This window comes from Vulpes lagopus, chromosome 10, assembly GCF_018345385.1.
Source record: "Vulpes lagopus strain Blue_001 chromosome 10, ASM1834538v1, whole genome shotgun sequence".
Taxonomy (NCBI): Eukaryota; Metazoa; Chordata; class Mammalia; order Carnivora; family Canidae; genus Vulpes; species Vulpes lagopus.
Genome location: NC_054833.1, coordinates 59049976 through 59065588, shown reverse-complemented (window position 1 = coordinate 59065588; position 15613 = coordinate 59049976). Strand labels below are relative to the sequence as shown.

Here is a 15613-nt window from a genome sequence, read left to right as displayed (position 1 = left end):
ATGAATAAATAAAATCTTTAAAAAAAAGATTTTCTTTGACAGATAAAACACACAACCAGGGGAATAGCAAGCAGGAGAAGCAGGCTCCCTGCTGAGCAGGGAACCCGAAGGCAGGGCTGGATCCCAGGGCCCTAGGATCACGACCTGAGCTGAAGGCAGATGCTTCACCAACTGAGCCCCCCAGAGGCCCCTCTTCAACCTTCTTAACCAGTTGTTTTTCACCTGTGCTCCCAGCACCCGCCAGACCTGCCTTTGCTCAGAGCCCTAAGCTCATCTGGCTCCCACCTTGGGTGGGTACACGAGGTTGCTGTCATCCACCGTGGAAACAATAAACTCCCAAGAGAGGTTGTCCACTGGAATCTGGGGGTTAAAGGTGAGCATAAGAGAGAACCCCTCAGGAGGAGAGCAAGTCCATGTCCCCAGCAGCCACCCTGCATCACACTTGCCACACTGCTCACATTGTTCTGGCGAGCTGAGGACTGCAGCACAGCAGTGAGGAAGCCGGTGGGGAAGGTGAAGCCAGACAGCCAGAAGATGACAGGAGGCCGGGCACGGCTGGCCCACAGCTCAAACTGTTCCACACGCATGGCCAGGTCCCGGGTCCATGAAGCCAGGGGCTTTTGTGAGGGATATGCCTGGAGGAGGAGGCAAGTGTGTGTTTTTGCACTTATTTTCTCATGCATCGAAATCTTGATTTTTGAGCACTTGGAGCAGATATGAGAAGAATACGGGGTATCAGCCCATTCCCCAGTTACAGTTGGGCAAAGCTCTCCAAAAGCCAGCTCCCGGGCGGGAAGCATAAAACAACAACCATTTCACAATGAGAGCAGCAGTAAGACTAACCCGTTACTGTTAACAAAGCACCTACTAACAGTCACACACAGTACTAAGAATCCTGGAACCGTCCTTGGGGAGGTTAGGAACTTGCGCTAAGTTCCTAGGTTAATAGGTGCAAAGCCAGTCTGGGAAGAGCAGAGCCAGATTTCCACCTTGAATCTATCTGGCTCCAGACCCCAGGCTCCCTGCATCCTGCCATATGCCTCCCGGGACCCAGAGACTGAGGGCACAGGGGGTCAAGAGCCAGTGATCTTGCCTTTCCCCAGAGTGGAGGGACATGGGCATCGAAGATGCAGTTGAAAATCTCTTCCAGGCTCGTAGACATGACGATGAGGCCCTGGATGCCTTTTTCCAGGTCTGTCAGTGAGGACCTGGGCAGGATAGGGTGGGGGCTTAGAGATGGGATGGACCTGGCAGAGCCATGGGCGGTGGGGGGGAGGGCATTGGCAGGGAGCCCTTTCACTCGCCCCTCCCTGCAAGCCACAGAGCCCCTCTCCATCTTACAGGATGGTCTCCAGGAGCTTGTTGTATCTCTGGATCTCCTGTAGGAGGACCACGTTGAGGGGGGAGGGATCCATGGCCAGCAGTTTCCGGGTCCCCTCATAGTCGATCATTTCAGGGATCTTCTGTTTCACATCAGTGGCCAACTCGAGGACCTGGTGCGGCGGGAGCTGTGAGCAGAGGCCTCTCTGCCTCCTTGCTGGCCTCCCCACTACAAGTGGACCCGCTCATACCTTCTCTTCCCGGCTCTGGCCCCCTACCCTTGTGGGTGTAATCTGGGGTTGCAGGGACAGCAGAGTCTCAAACAAAGTTCGGGCCTCGGTGATCTGGGAGGCCACATCCGCATTGGGGTGCTGGCCAAAGGCCTCGGGGGGGTCCATGCCGGGCAACATGCTGATGTACTCTTTGTAAGAGGCCAGACTCCCATCTTTTGGGATGACATAAGCCTCCAGCACAGACAACCTGGTGGCCCACAGCATAATTATCACCATGCAGTGGGCCTTGGGGGCTTCAGTGCCAGGCTGAGACCCTGGTCACTGTGCAGGTCCCCGTTACCCTGCTCCCGCATATCTGCCTCTCCTTGGTCTCCTGGCCTCTCCTCCCCACAAATGCATCTGCCCCCCCACCCAGTCCTGCCACCGGTGGCCTCTGGCCCCGGGTTCAGTGCCACCTCCCCTCACCGGTAAGAGGGGGTTGACAGAGCCTGGTCACAGAAATAGTCATTGATGTAGGTTGTGAGCAGACGCCGGTCCCAGTCATCCGTGACGTGCCCACCGTAGTTGACACCGGCAATGAGATACTTGAGTGCGTCCCATGGTGTCTCCTCATATTCATCCAGGTATAGACTCAGCAAGTTCTCGGACACCTGTGCATGCCCCCCCACCCCACGCACACAGTTATGGCAGGAACTCTTCCAACACAGGCTTTTCATGCAGGCTCTCTGTCTGTGGCTCTTCCCACAGGGGGGCCCAGGGCAGGAGGTAGAAGGACAGAGGGCTGGGGGGACAGACCCCTGTTAGTACAAACCTCAAAATCAGAGTCATTGAAGCCATAGATAATATTCCAGCCAAGCTGCAGGAACTTTTTGCGTTCCAGCAGCACAGAATGGAAGAAGCAGAGTGCAAACAGCAGTTTCTTATACTTGGCAGGTTTGGAGCAATGGGAAAACTGTGGTTCCGTCATCAGCTGGTAGAGACGTGTCATGTTGGCCTTCAGGCCCTGGGGACAATACAGAACAGAGGTGGGGTGACGTGCATAATGTTCAGCCCTGCCCCTAGCACCACATTATACAGTTGTGGAGGTTGCTCACTGCACAAGGGTGCTGGCTGAATGGGCGAGTGAAGGCTGAAATTCAGCCCTTTATCTGCATGCCAAGATGTGCACTGATTCACAGGATGGGGTGGGTGCCTTTCTTTAATTTTCATGCAGGCACTTGTCTCCCTCAGTTTTGATGTTCTCAGCCACATTGTTCTACATAGTGGGTAGGTACCCAGAAATACAAAGGAAGATGAAGACAGAGACATGCAACTATCAATGAACAAAAATGTACACTGCCATGTGCTAAGGTTCAGCGTAGATTAAGGGGCCATAGTATGTCATCAAGGAGGGACTATCTGTGTGATGGATTTTTCAGGCTTTGTGAATGCCCTTGTGGGTCAAGGTGGATTTACCAATAGGAAGGACATGAGGAGGCTGAGGGGAGGGCATTGGTATCCTGGAGATGGAAAGGGTGGAAGGGATAAAGGGGAGAAGAAGTGAGAAGATGAGTCTAAATGAAGTCAAGTGCAAGGACACGGGTGGGGTCAGAAGGGGCATGAACAGATGGCGCCATCTGGACTTGATTCACCAGGAATCAAGTCATGGGGCCACTTTCTATCTTGAGTAGCCCAGTGATATGTTGAAACAGTGCTTTTACGAGGATGCATCCATAATGGACGTGATGGAGTGTTGAAAACATTGGAGTAAGAAACCTTCCATTTATAACCTCAAAATACATAGAGTTTCTAGGAATAAATAAAAATGTACAAATCTTAGAGCACCTGGGTGGCTCAGTGGTTGAGTGTCTGCCTTTGGCTCAGGTCATGATCCCAGGGTCCTGGGATCGAGTCCCACATCAGGTTCCCCACAGGGAGCCTGCTTCTGCCTATGTCTCTGCCTCTCTCTCTGTGTGTCTCTCATGAATAAATAAAATCTTTTTTAAAAAAGAATACATTTTTTTTTAAATGTACAAATCCTTATAGAGAAAATGACAAAATTTTGTTGAAAGAAAGATCACATGTGGAGACATACTATAATCATGGAAGGAAAGGCTCAATAAGAAAGATGTTTTCCTCCAAACTGACCAATAGGATTTTTTTTAGTAGAACTTAACAAGCTAATTCCAACATTTACATTGGGGAATAAAGGGCCATGAATAGCCCAACAAGGAATATGGTATAGAGACTTGCCTTACCAGCCAACAAGGATTATTGTAGAGCTACATAGCAATTGAGACCATGCATATAGACCCCAATACTAACAACCTGACCAATGCACAGGATAAAGAGCTCAGACACCTTGTGTATATAAACATGATTTAAGGCTTAGCAGACACAGCAGGTCCAAAGGGTAATCGTGGGCCATTCAATGATGGTCCTGGGAGAACTGGTTATCTCTGTGGGGGAAAAACCCAAATTAGACCCCTCCCTACTCATTCCACACTTACAAGAATCAACTTCAAGGGATTAAAACACTGAAATGGGGAAGTCAAATTATAAAATGCTTTTTTAAGATTTTGTTTATTCGTTCATGAGAGACAGAGAGAGGCAGAGACACAGGCAGAGGGAGAAGCAGGCTCCCTGTGGGGAGCCCGATGCGGGACTTGATCCCAGGACCCTGGGATCACGCCCTGATCCCAAGGCAGATGCTCAACCACTGGGCCATCCAGGGGTCCCTATAAAATGCTTTTGAAGACAAAGTATAGGAGAGCGATTTTACCACCGTGGAGTAAGCAAAGATTTCTTGAACAAGACCTAGGAGGACAAACCACAAAGAAGAAACAAGGTGAATTCCGCCCACCTCCTAAAAACTAAGGACCTCTATTCACCTAAATAAATAAACAAATAAATAAATGACAAAGAAAAAAGACAACCCACAAAACACAAAACTGACAGAAGGATTAGGATGTGGAGCAAGGGGATCCCTGGGTGGCTCAGCGGTTTAGCACCAGCCTTTGGCCCAGGGCGCGATCCTGGAGTCCCGGGATTGAGTCCCGGGATCGAGTTCCGCGTTGGGGTCCCGGCATGGAGCCTGCTTCTCCCTCTGCCTGTGTCTCTGCCTCTCTCTCTCTCTCTCTCTCTCTCTCTCTCTATCATGAACAAATAAATAAATCTTAAAAAAAAATAAAAGGATGTGGAGCAAAACAAGGAACCATGGAATGTGAGCCCAGAGCGCTGAATGAGAAGAGCACACTGCTGTGCGTGTGCAGCTGGTGCAGTCCCTCCAGCCAGACACCTCAAGGAGAGCGGCTGTGTTCCAGGGCTGAGGGAAGGCGACGGGAGGGACAGTCATGGCAAGACAGGCAGGCGGGTGTGTGTGGAATTAGGATCCTTCACCCCTTGCATATGTTTTCTATTCTTTTGTATCTGCCTAATATTTAGTTAAAAGGAAAAGACCAGACAGCAGGCAGTGACCCAAGAATACACTCCAGAACCAGATCCTGACCGGCACCTGGAGGCTTCGGTTATGCGGACCAAACCGCGACCGCGGTTATGCGGACTCCCCGTGACGCTAGCAGGAAAAGCATGGTACCAGAGCACGGTACCTTCTTATTTGAAGTAAAACTTGGATGAATCACCGTCCCCTTGATTGTTGGGGTTGGCTTGTATGTCTAGATGCAAAAACTGGCCTCCTTCACGGGACAACAAAATTGCTATATCTGATCTAGAGTGGATCCTGTGTCAGGGGGCGAGGGAGGAACCGTATAGAGGACAAGATTGGGTCACTTAAGAAAATTAGAATATATAATAGATTTAAGTTAAACATCATCGGGGTGCCTGGGTGTCTCAGTCAGCAAAACATCTGGCTCTTGGATTCCCGCTCAGGTCCTGGTCTTGGGGTCATGACATTGAGCCCCACATCCGACTCCACACTGAGCATGGACACTGCTTAAGATTCTCTCTCTTTCCCTCTGCCCCCCTCCCTTTTCTTGATCGCTCCCTCTCTCAAAAAATAAAAAATTAAAAAAAATCAGGGGTGCCATGAAAAAATGGGACAAAGAGGCACTCTCTGGTGGCGGGGCCTGGCAACTGGTTTTGTGAGTGTGGGATTTCTGGGGCTGGCTGCCTGGAAGCCATGTGGAATCCAGGCCTGGGACTGAGTGTGGTTACTGAGGCCGGAAATAAGGACTGGAGTTGAAGTGAGGGAGAGGACAATTTCTCCACCAAAGGAGGAAATGTAGCATGGGCCGAGCTGGGGGCCAAGGAGCAAGTGTGGAGCTAAGACCATAGGAGGACAAGGGACAAGGAGACACGGATGTGGTAAGTGACCAGGCAGGAGGTGGAGGAAGAACCCAAAGCTGGAAGAGCACAGGTCACAGAAACCAGGGGAGAGACCAGCAGCTGTGTCAACACCCAGGGGCAGCCAAGGATTGAAGTAATGAATGACGCATGTTCAGATGATACTTATTTGTTGAGCTCCTACTACATCCAAGCCCTGGCGCTAGTCAGGAGATGAGCAAGACATTGAGAGGGGAAAAAATTTAGAAAGACATGGCCTCTGCCCTTGAGGAGCTTCCAGTCTCGAGAAGACAGGAGTCTATCTGAACCTTGCGATTGCGGCTAAGATGACCGGGTGGCAGGGGCTGCAGGAACAGTGGGAGCAGGAAATGGTTTTATGAGCAGGGATCCCTGGGGTGACGGCCTAAATGTGCATGGCAGGGGCTTCTCAAGGAACTGGTAATGGGCCCAGGAGGGGGTGGGGAGTACGTAAGGGGGGCTGCAGCAGGTGCTTCCAGAAGCCTTGGGCTGGGGGAGTACAGAGTCTAGAGGAAGAGGGACAAGACATTTTAAGAATGAACTGTGGAGGTGCAGCAAACAGAGCCAAGGGGACCCCGTGGCAGTGGGTGATGCTAGGAGGCCCCCTCTAGGGGTGGGGTGGGGGAGGGGGACACACACAGGCTGTGTAAGGATGGGGTTTGACCTTGGCTGAAAGTGATGAAAAGCTGCTAAGGCAGTATACGCAGAGGTAAAGGCCAGCATCAAGACGGTTGTGGGCTGTGGGATCTTAGAGGATCAGCGTGGTTGCATTTAATGGTGACTTTGTCATTCTGGAGAGAAGCTTCCAACAGAGCTTGCGGGAGGAAGCAGGGAGGCTGGGGCCCAGCCTGGACCTCAGGGAGAGATGAAAAGAAATGCTGGGAGGCAGAAAAGTTCTATCCACTAGTTATTTACTACTACTATTCTTCTTCTTCTTCTTCTTCTTCTTCTTCTTCTTCAAGATTTTACTTATTCATGAGAGACACAGAGAGACAGGGACACAGGCAGAGGCAGATGCAGGCTCCCTGCAGGGAGCCCGATGCAGGACTTGATCCCAGGACCCCAGGGTCATGCCCTGAGCCAAGGGCAGACACTCAACCACTGAGCCACCCAGGCGCCCCATACTCTTCCATGCCTCAACTTCCTCTCTGTAAAGTGGGGGTAGCAGGACTTGCCTGATAATAGGGTGTGTGCATTTTAAATGAACTAATAAATAAACAATGCCTGGCGCGCAATAACGCTCAAGAAATGTTTAGGGATTACTGTTACCTTCTAGGGGTTTGGCACATGGAGGGAAGAACTAGGGTAGAATTTTTTGAGAGCAGGAGAAGCAAAAAGCCGTGGTTAAGGCTGGGACTCCCCGTGACGCTAGCAGGAAGAGCACGGTACCAGATGGCATGGTCGGCACTGGCTATCTACTGTCACGGTACCTTTGGTGGTTCTGTGGTCATCTTGATGCTGGCCTGCAAGATGGAGATCGGGAAGTCTGGGTGGGGGCTGGAGCTGAGCCAAAGGCGGAAGGAAGGGTGGGGATCTTCCACCTGCAGCTGTTCCACCAGTTTGTCCAGATTCGGCATCCAAGACAGGGACAGGTGGCAGTTGGCTAGGAACACCCAGTGTCCTGCAAGGAGATGCCGGAGTCAGTGGGAACCGTTCCCCGAGCCCCATCTGTCCCATGCTTTGCACCTGATGGTGTGTGGTTGGCGGGGAAGGGGTCCACACTCCTGGGTCTGCCTTTCCCAGGCCTCCTGGGGAAGTGGGGGCCACAGTCAGAGTCCTGGACTGAGCTCAGAGGCTCCAGGGAGCAGGACCAGTGCCAAGGCTGGGGGCAGAGGAGCCAGGTGGCTACTGACCCTGAATGACGCCCTCTCGGAGGAGCCGCGCCGCGATGGGGGCCTGGCCCTGGCCCAGGGACAGGGCGTGGAAGCGCTGGGCCATGCCCGTGTGCTCTGCCAACTGGAGCAAGGCACTGGTGGGGTCCACACCAGGGGACAGGATGAATACCAGTGGGGTTCGTGGAGTCGAATCCTCCATCACCTGCCGGGATCACAGGACATGGCCTCAGGCAGGAACCGAGAGAGAGAGAGAGAGAGAGAGAGAGAGAGAGAGAGAGAGAGAGAGAGAGAGACTGCAGAGAAGCGTGAGGGTGGAGGGACAGAAGGAGCCAGGGCGGGGTGGCCTGGGAAACTAAGCCACTGACCAGCTTCATGTTCAGCACAGGCGGCTCAATGAAGCGGGAGCCCAGGTTGGACACGATGAAAGACGTAACGCAGAAGGCCACGCGGTCCTGGCGCAGGGAGCGGACGATCAGCATCCGCTGCATCTCGTTGCAGGTGTTCTCCCACTCACCTGGGGATGAGGGGAGCAGCTGCAGGGACTGAGCCCCCTGGGGGTGTGGGGGTGCAGGAGTCTAACCCAAGGGGCCCCTGCCAGGGATGCTCCACCAGGAAGCACAGGCAGGGCCGCGGGAGAGAGGGGCACACAGAAGGCGGGAGAGAGCACCTGGCAGCATGGCCTTCTCCGGGGTGGCATTGGTGTACCACAGGTGCCAGTCCCGGGGATACTGCTCAAAGGAGTTCATGAGTCCGTGGAAGTTGGTCAGTTTGTCCAGTTCTGTGATGTTGTCCCAGTAGGCATCCGCCAGCCAGCTGGTACATGGGTTATCCATTTGGCCCTCCCGGTCCAGGACCTGGGCAAGGAGGGAGGAGGAAGGGATTGAGCAAGAACATCTCCAAACAATGACCATTATTATTATTATTATTATTATTATTATTATTTTATGATGAGGAGTCTTGCATGAAAGAGAATGAAGGAAGGAGGACAGGAATCTGAGATAGATTGGAATCTACCTTTTGTTTTTAAAAGGATTTTATTTATTTATTCATGAGAGACACACAGAGAGGCAGAGACACAGGCAGCGGGAGAAGCAGGCTCCCTGCGGGGAACCCGATGTGGGACTCGATCCCAGGACCCCAGGATCACGCCCTGAGCGGAGGGCAGACGCTCAACCACTGAACCTCCCAGGCGTCCCGATTGGGGTCCACCTGGATGGGGGAAGTCTAGGTGGGGGTCCAGGTCTCCGCCTGCAGTGACCGTGCAGTGCAAATTTAGGAAGCTGGCGCCCTCTGGTGGTTTGCTGGTGTTACTGTCCCTCACCGTAAAGCTCCCCGATGGGAGCCTCGCCCCTCAGAGTGGTTTGTTCATTCCCTTCTTCAACAGATATTTATTGCTCACCAACTACGTATTTTCGGCCCTTGGGGCACATCAGCAAATAAACAGGATAGATATCTCGGCCCTCGAGGAGCTTATTTTCCAACACGGGAGGGCAGATAATGAGCCAAAACACATACCAGATAATTAAACCATCTAGTCGGTTAAAGATGGCAATGTCACACAAGAACAGAGTAAGTGGAGGAGGATAAAGACTGGAAGTTCTGGGGGGCGGGGGGCGATGAAGTATTAAAAAGAAGGGGCACCTGGGTGGCTCAGTCTGTTGAGCATCCAACTCTTGGTTTCAGCTCAGGTCGTGATCTCAGTGTCCTAGGATGGAGTCCATCCAGGCTCCAAGCTCAGTGGGGAGTCTGCTTCTCCCTCCTCCTCCCCTACACCCCGTCCCTCACTGCTTTTCCCTTCCCCTCAAAAAAATAAATAAAATTAAAAAAAAAAATGTCAAGGAGGTCTCAGGGAATCCAGCACAGCTCGAATCCAGTGTCAAAGGAGATGAAGGCAGGCTGCATGCACATGTGTGGCCAGAGGGACGAATGCAGAGGTGCGAGGGTGGGGCCTGCCCTCGGAGGGCCTCTGGGGCTGCCGCAGGTGGACGGAGGGAGGAGTTGGGTGGGGGAAGGTTTTAAAAGTCTCTGGGCGGCCAAGCTGAGAGGGTGGGGGCAGGGAGCATTGGGAGGCCTTTGCTAAAATCTGGAGGAGAGGTGAAGTGTGTGCAGCCGAAGAAATAAAAGGGAATAAAGGGGAAAGGAGAGAAAATGAGTGGGAAGTATCAGAGAGGGCGACAAACCATGAGAAACTCCTAACTCTGGGAAACGAACAAGGGGTGGGTGGGAGGGAGGTGGGCAGGGGGTTGGGGTGACTGGGTGATGGGCACTGAGTGGGGCACTTGATGGGATGAGGACTGGGTGTTATACTATATGTTGGCAAATCGAATGCCAATAAAAGATATACAAAAAATAAAATAAAATAAAATAAAATAAAATAAAATAAAATAAAATAAAGAAACCAGTTTGTCTCTGAGGGTGGAGAATGACTGGCTGGGGGAACCTGCCATTGCGGTCTGGCGGTTTTAAGGGCCTAAAGGATTTTGAGCAAGTCCGTTCAGCGTCGGAGTGCGCAGGAGCAGGAGAGCTGGGTGCCACCAGGGTGACGGTTTTGCCAAGCAGAAGAACCATGGGGGTGGGCAGTAAGGGTGCTTGCAGGGAAGAGAGCAGGATGTGGCACGGCAGCCAGGTGGGGGGAGGAGAGGATGAGCAGCAGTGAGAGAGGCAAGATCACACCAATCAGTAGGTCCCAGGTCAGAGGGGCCCCAAAGCTCTGCCGGCAATGCAAGTGAGGAAGCACGTGGCCAGTCAGCCCCCACGTCCCCAGGGAGCTGGGTGTGCACCTGCTCCCACTGGTGCTCCTGAGACCGCTTGCTAGGGCCTTGGGCCTTCTGGTCGGCCTGGAGTCCTCGTCACATGTACCCCCGGTCCCCAACCTTGATGCTTCCGCCTGACTCACCACACCCCCGCGCAGAAAGAAGTTGTACTCATCCATATTGAGCTTGCCGGAGGTCTCTAGGATTTTGGCGCACATCTGGAAACTGAACAGTAGCTTATGGCGCTCAAACAGTGTGCGGCAGGTGTACCTGTGAGATGGGCGAGGAGGGTGAAGGAGGTGGGAAACACAACGTGAACACTTGCTGCGCAAACATCATGCAAATGCAGGCTTGCAAGGCCCCGGGGCAGGGCCATTTGCAGAAAGACTGGTGAGCAAACCCTGGTGCCCGATCTGAGGAGGAGGGTTGGGAGAGGAAAGGTCAGGGACAACTTCCGATTTCTGGCCTGGGTGACTGGGAGGTGGGTGTTGGTGCCACTCGGGGTTGGGGGGAGGCCCCTGAAGGAAAGGGGGAGGTGAGGGGTTTGGTGTGAAATGCGCTGAACCTGATAGGCCTAGGGGCCATTCATGTGGAGAGGTCAAGTTCACCACTGCCCAGAGGTGGTCCCCAGACCACCAGTAGCTGTAGCGCCCCCTGGGACCTGGCTACAGATGCACAACTTCAGGCGGGCCCCAGGCTGAATCTGAATCTGGATCTTACCAAGATTCCTAGAACTTCCAGGGCACTGCCCCTCAAGAAGCGCAGAGACAGTGGACACTTGTAGGTACAAGTGTAGGGCTCAGGGACAGCTGATGGCTGGGCCCAGGGGTCCGGCTAGAGCCCCAGGGGGACCCGCTGCCTAGGGAAGGTGTAGGGAGGGAGAGGGGAGCAGGGGACTGGGGGTGGTGGCCGCAGCTGGGACAGCACCAATGTGGGAGGGCAAGAGGGGCAGCGGCCACGCAGACGCAGTGTGGTGCGCCGACCTGTACACTGCGTAGGTGTGGTACTCGTTCAGGTAGTCGATGCGGTCCTCCAGCTTGTTGCTGCGGTGGCTCTTGTCGATGCTGAGGATGAAGAGGCCAATGTAGGCGTCCAGCGAGAACTGGTACATGGGGTCGATTCGGCCCATGTCGTTGAGCACGAAGAACAGCACTGAGGCCCGCTGGGCGCAGGGACGGTAAGCCTGCAGAGGGGGGGAGTCAGGGTGCGGGGCCATGGGGCGGGGTGGGGGTTGGCCATGGGGATGACCCCCCCACAGAGGCAGGATCCCCCCTCCCTCCTCCGCAGCTCACCTCGCGGGCCATGTCGATGTTGATCTCTGTGGTCTCACTGGTCTCCAGCTGCTCCGTCACCTCGGTGGCTGTCATCTTGGAGGTCCGAAGGGTGTTCACCAGCTGCACATCATCGAGCAGGGAGCCCGTGGCCTCGTTCAGCAGCCTGCAAGGAGCCCCGCAGGTGCATAGAGCCAGAGATCAGGACACGGGTGCGGGCAGGCCTTCCTCCACTGCAGGGCCTGCGAGGAGGCCAGTGGCGGGTCGGGGGTGATGGGGGTGGGGGCAAGCTCTCACCGAAGGATCTCGTCTTCCAGCTCCTTGAGCTTCCTCTTGCCAGCAGCAATATTGATGACGAGTGAGTCCTTCTGCTCTTCCAGCTCCGGCCGCTCCTTCCGGACCACAATACCCAGCAGTTGAGCCTCCAGGCCCTGGGAGTGCCAGGATGTATGCTGAGAGCTGAGACTCTCACTCTGGTGACCTCACCCTTGTCGCCCCACACATCTCCCAAGCACTCATCCCCTGCGGCCTGATGCCATGGGCCTCCTTCTCCATCCCTCTACAGTGCCTCCTGCTTCACTCAGTTGAGTCCTGCCACTGCCCCCCCCCCCCACTTACCTGCTCTTTAACAGCAAAGTTGACAATGGTGGTCTTGGCAGAGGTCTCCGGGCTGTAGTGGGGGTTGGAGAGCTTGGTGGTGATGTAGAACCGGAAATTTGTATTGTACTCCACCTCCTTGTCGCCAATACGCATCAGCAGCCGCCCACCTGTAGCCACGGGGGGTCACATGGGTCAAGGGTGAGGACCCACTGTGACAGTTGTGGGCTGGCCCATCTCCCCACTCCAGTGACCACCCCCTCACCCCCCACCCCTGCCCTCAGCAGCCTCAGCCCAGGGCTAACCGATTCGGGCAACAGATTTGTGGAGCACAGGGTTGAGTGTGGGATCCAGATACTCCTGCACATTCTGGAGCAGCACAGGGTATCCAAACTGGATGGCCTTTTCTAGAACCTGAAGGTAGTCCCTCATCTGTAGGTCAATGATCTGGAGACCCTGGAGAGCAGAGGGGACAGTGGGAGAGCCACTGAGAGACCAAGGGGGAACAGTCTCAGGGGGCAGGGCCTCGGGAAGAGAGAGGGTTGGAGAGCAGCCCCCACCCCCAGCTTTGCACCTGGTTCCCTTCCATGTTCTTGATCCACTTCAGGGCCTGGGCCTGGGGGTCAATCATCAGTGCCCACCTGCAGGAGGACGGCCCTTCAGAGGACAGGGTCTGCCCTCATCCCCCTCCCATCACCTCCCCTCACCCCCCCTCCTATCACCACCCCAACCCCTGCCCCCAGGAGCATCCTAACCTGTTGCCACGGGTGACAATGATGCCATTCTCGGTGGAAAAGGCATCCGAGGGTAGCCCTTGGATGTTCCAGTCTCGAACTTTGGTAGGATTGGACAGGAAGTTATCAAAGGTGAAGCGAGGGGAGCAAGGGACCTGAAGCTCTGAGATCTGGGTGAGGAAATGCCCCACATGTCAGCCTGGCGACCTGAGCCTGGTACCCTGGCCCCTGCCAGGGATCCCGAGCCCTGCCCGAGCCCTGCCTCACCTTCCTCATCCAGATCTGGTTAACTATCTCGTCCCGGTAGTTGGTCAGGAAGGGGCCCATGTAGGACAGGAAGGCAGCGGCCAAGAGACAGTCACCCACCAGGTAGCCCAGATCCTTCTCCAGGCCCTAGGGGGCAGCAGGGGGGAGTAAGCCCTGCAGGCTTCCTCCTCAAGACACTGTCTAGATCAAAGAGGTGCCTCCCCTGTCCTGAACCTTTGGCCCTGAGGGCTCTAAACTGATTCTAATAACTTTTGAGTCGTTCCCCCACACACACACCTGGTCTTTAACAGCAGTTCTGTTTACACTGTGGTGATAAGGCCTAACCCTTTCCCAAAGCCAGGAACTCAGTAAAGGCAGAGACAAGATGCCCCAGGACTGTTCCTACCAGGTGGGCCGGCCACAGAGAGGGCCCTGTTGTGTGACCCCCTAAAGGGCACAAAGGTCTTTCCTTCTACTCTTCTCCTGAAATAGGGGGAGAACTCCCACCCCGCATTCGGACGTCCCTGCACCCATCCCCAGATGTCCCCTTGTCCCTTGACTGTCCCTCAGCCAGAAATGGGTGGAACTCTGGGAACTGGTGGGCGCGGGGAGGGGGTGTGGAGGGCGGGCGGTTGGTGGCGCTGAAGTCACCTGCACGGTCTCCTCCCAGCGCGCCTTCTCGCCAGCCAGCCCGGACACCAGCAGCCCGGCGCGCTCCAGCTTCACCTCCATCTCCTCGGACCTCTTGCGAAGCTCCTCTTTCTGCGCCAGCTTCTCATCATACTGTTTCTTCAGCATCTCCAGTTTCTCGGCCACCTGGGAGGGACCAGAGCACAAGGGTCGAACACAGCACTGGCCGCCCAACGGCTCTGGGTTCGAATCGCCTGTCTGCCATTTTGTGGCTGTGTGGCCTCGGGGTGAACTGATTTCTTTGCGCCCCGGGTTCCAGGCATGCAGAATACAGATACGAACACCTGCCCTCTAAGGCTGTTGTATACAGAAAACGAGATAAAGCATGCATGATGAAAAGAATTTTCTTTCCCTTCCCTCTGCCACGGTTTCCTTAGGCCAGGAAACCGCTTGTGGTGAAACCCAAGACTGGGCTGCAGGCGGACCTCTTGTGGCAGAATAAGCCACGCGAGATATGATGGCAGGAGAGGGTCAGATGGCACAAAACACCTGCCTGTCTACGCAGGTGTTTTGTGGCAGGACCTGGAGAAAGAAAAATCTAGAAATGGTCCCAGGAACTGTTGGGAGAGAGGGTGAGGGGCTCTGTTCCAGAGAAAGGCCCAGGTCCAAGGACCCACATAGGGATGGGGACCTGGGAGGAGCTTTCCCTACTAGAGAAGACTCCAAAGGGCACCTGGGGGGCTCAGTGGGTGAGCACCTGCCTTCGGCTCAGGTTGTGACCTCAGGGTTCTGGGATCTAATCCCACATCGGGTTCCCCACAAGGAGCCTGCTTCTCCTGTGTCTCTGCCTGTCTCTGTGTGTCTCTCATGAATAAGTAAATAAAATCTTTAAAAAGAAAAAAAAGAAGAGCTCCTGTGGACTCATTGCCACCTGCAGGCTCTGCTGAGCTTGGCACCTGTCACTCAGATCTGAAGTACAAGCCTGATGAGCTTCTTCCAGGATGTGGACGTGTGCCCAACTAGCCAACACAGTACTTGCCGTGTCCCCCCCCCCCACACACTTTCACGAAGCGCACAGGTCTGGCGTGGCTGTAAGCACCTGGCACACAGTGCACACAGGACAGACATTTGTTCCCTTCCTGCTGCCCACCCCCCCCCACCCCCCGCCGGGACAGGCAGCCTGCAACAGTGCGGAGCTTACACTCTTGCCCTGCTTCACAGACAGGCCTCGTCGGGTGGTTGGAAGGAGAGTGCAGTCCTGGCACAGAGCACTTAAGCGGTACCTGGGCCGGAGGGAAATGGGACACCCGACTCCCCAGGATGTCGTCCTTCAAGCCGAGTGGAGGTTCCAAACGTCACCTTCGGATGACCGCTTCTCTAGGTGGGGCCTCAGTGGCCATCCATAAGACAGCAGTAACATCTACAGAACCACGGGGTGAGGCCTGAGGGTCTAGAGGTTTTGAAAGGGGTGCCCTGGCCCCTTCCCTGCATGGTAGGCATCACCCCCAGGCGAAGCCACACATCCTGTGGTCTGTGCTGTGTGCCACCTGTCATCGGTTCACATGAACGCCTCCCTGCACTGGGTCCACGTTCATCAGCAACGCTGATTATAATTGGGCTTCCCATGGAGATGTCTGTGGGGAGGCAGGCAGCCCACGACCGTTCTGTGTTTCACTACTCATTTCGCATGTGCTG

The 15613-nt window shown here is 54.6% G+C and overlaps 1 protein-coding gene across 1 annotated transcript in view; it reads right to left on the bottom strand.

The window, feature by feature from the left end:
• DNAH2 (dynein axonemal heavy chain 2) overlaps positions 1-15613 on the bottom strand; it is an 87983-nt gene that overhangs the window by 1148 nt on the left and 71222 nt on the right. Inside the window, exons 64-84 of the mRNA XM_041770369.1 lie at positions 13940-14104; positions 13310-13435; positions 13064-13212; positions 12883-12949; positions 12614-12764; positions 12330-12478; positions 12009-12142; positions 11733-11877; positions 11424-11623; positions 10584-10710; positions 8355-8541; positions 8053-8201; positions 7706-7889; positions 7283-7473; positions 2365-2556; positions 2019-2203; positions 1572-1800; positions 1342-1493; positions 1094-1208; positions 459-635; positions 286-360 (exon numbers count right to left, since the gene is read on the bottom strand). Of these exons, the coding sequence (XP_041626303.1) occupies positions 286-360; positions 459-635; positions 1094-1208; positions 1342-1493; positions 1572-1800; positions 2019-2203; positions 2365-2556; positions 7283-7473; positions 7706-7889; positions 8053-8201; positions 8355-8541; positions 10584-10710; positions 11424-11623; positions 11733-11877; positions 12009-12142; positions 12330-12478; positions 12614-12764; positions 12883-12949; positions 13064-13212; positions 13310-13435; positions 13940-14104 (3249 nt within the window). The remainder of the gene's footprint in view (positions 1-285; positions 361-458; positions 636-1093; positions 1209-1341; positions 1494-1571; positions 1801-2018; positions 2204-2364; positions 2557-7282; positions 7474-7705; positions 7890-8052; positions 8202-8354; positions 8542-10583; positions 10711-11423; positions 11624-11732; positions 11878-12008; positions 12143-12329; positions 12479-12613; positions 12765-12882; positions 12950-13063; positions 13213-13309; positions 13436-13939; positions 14105-15613) is intronic.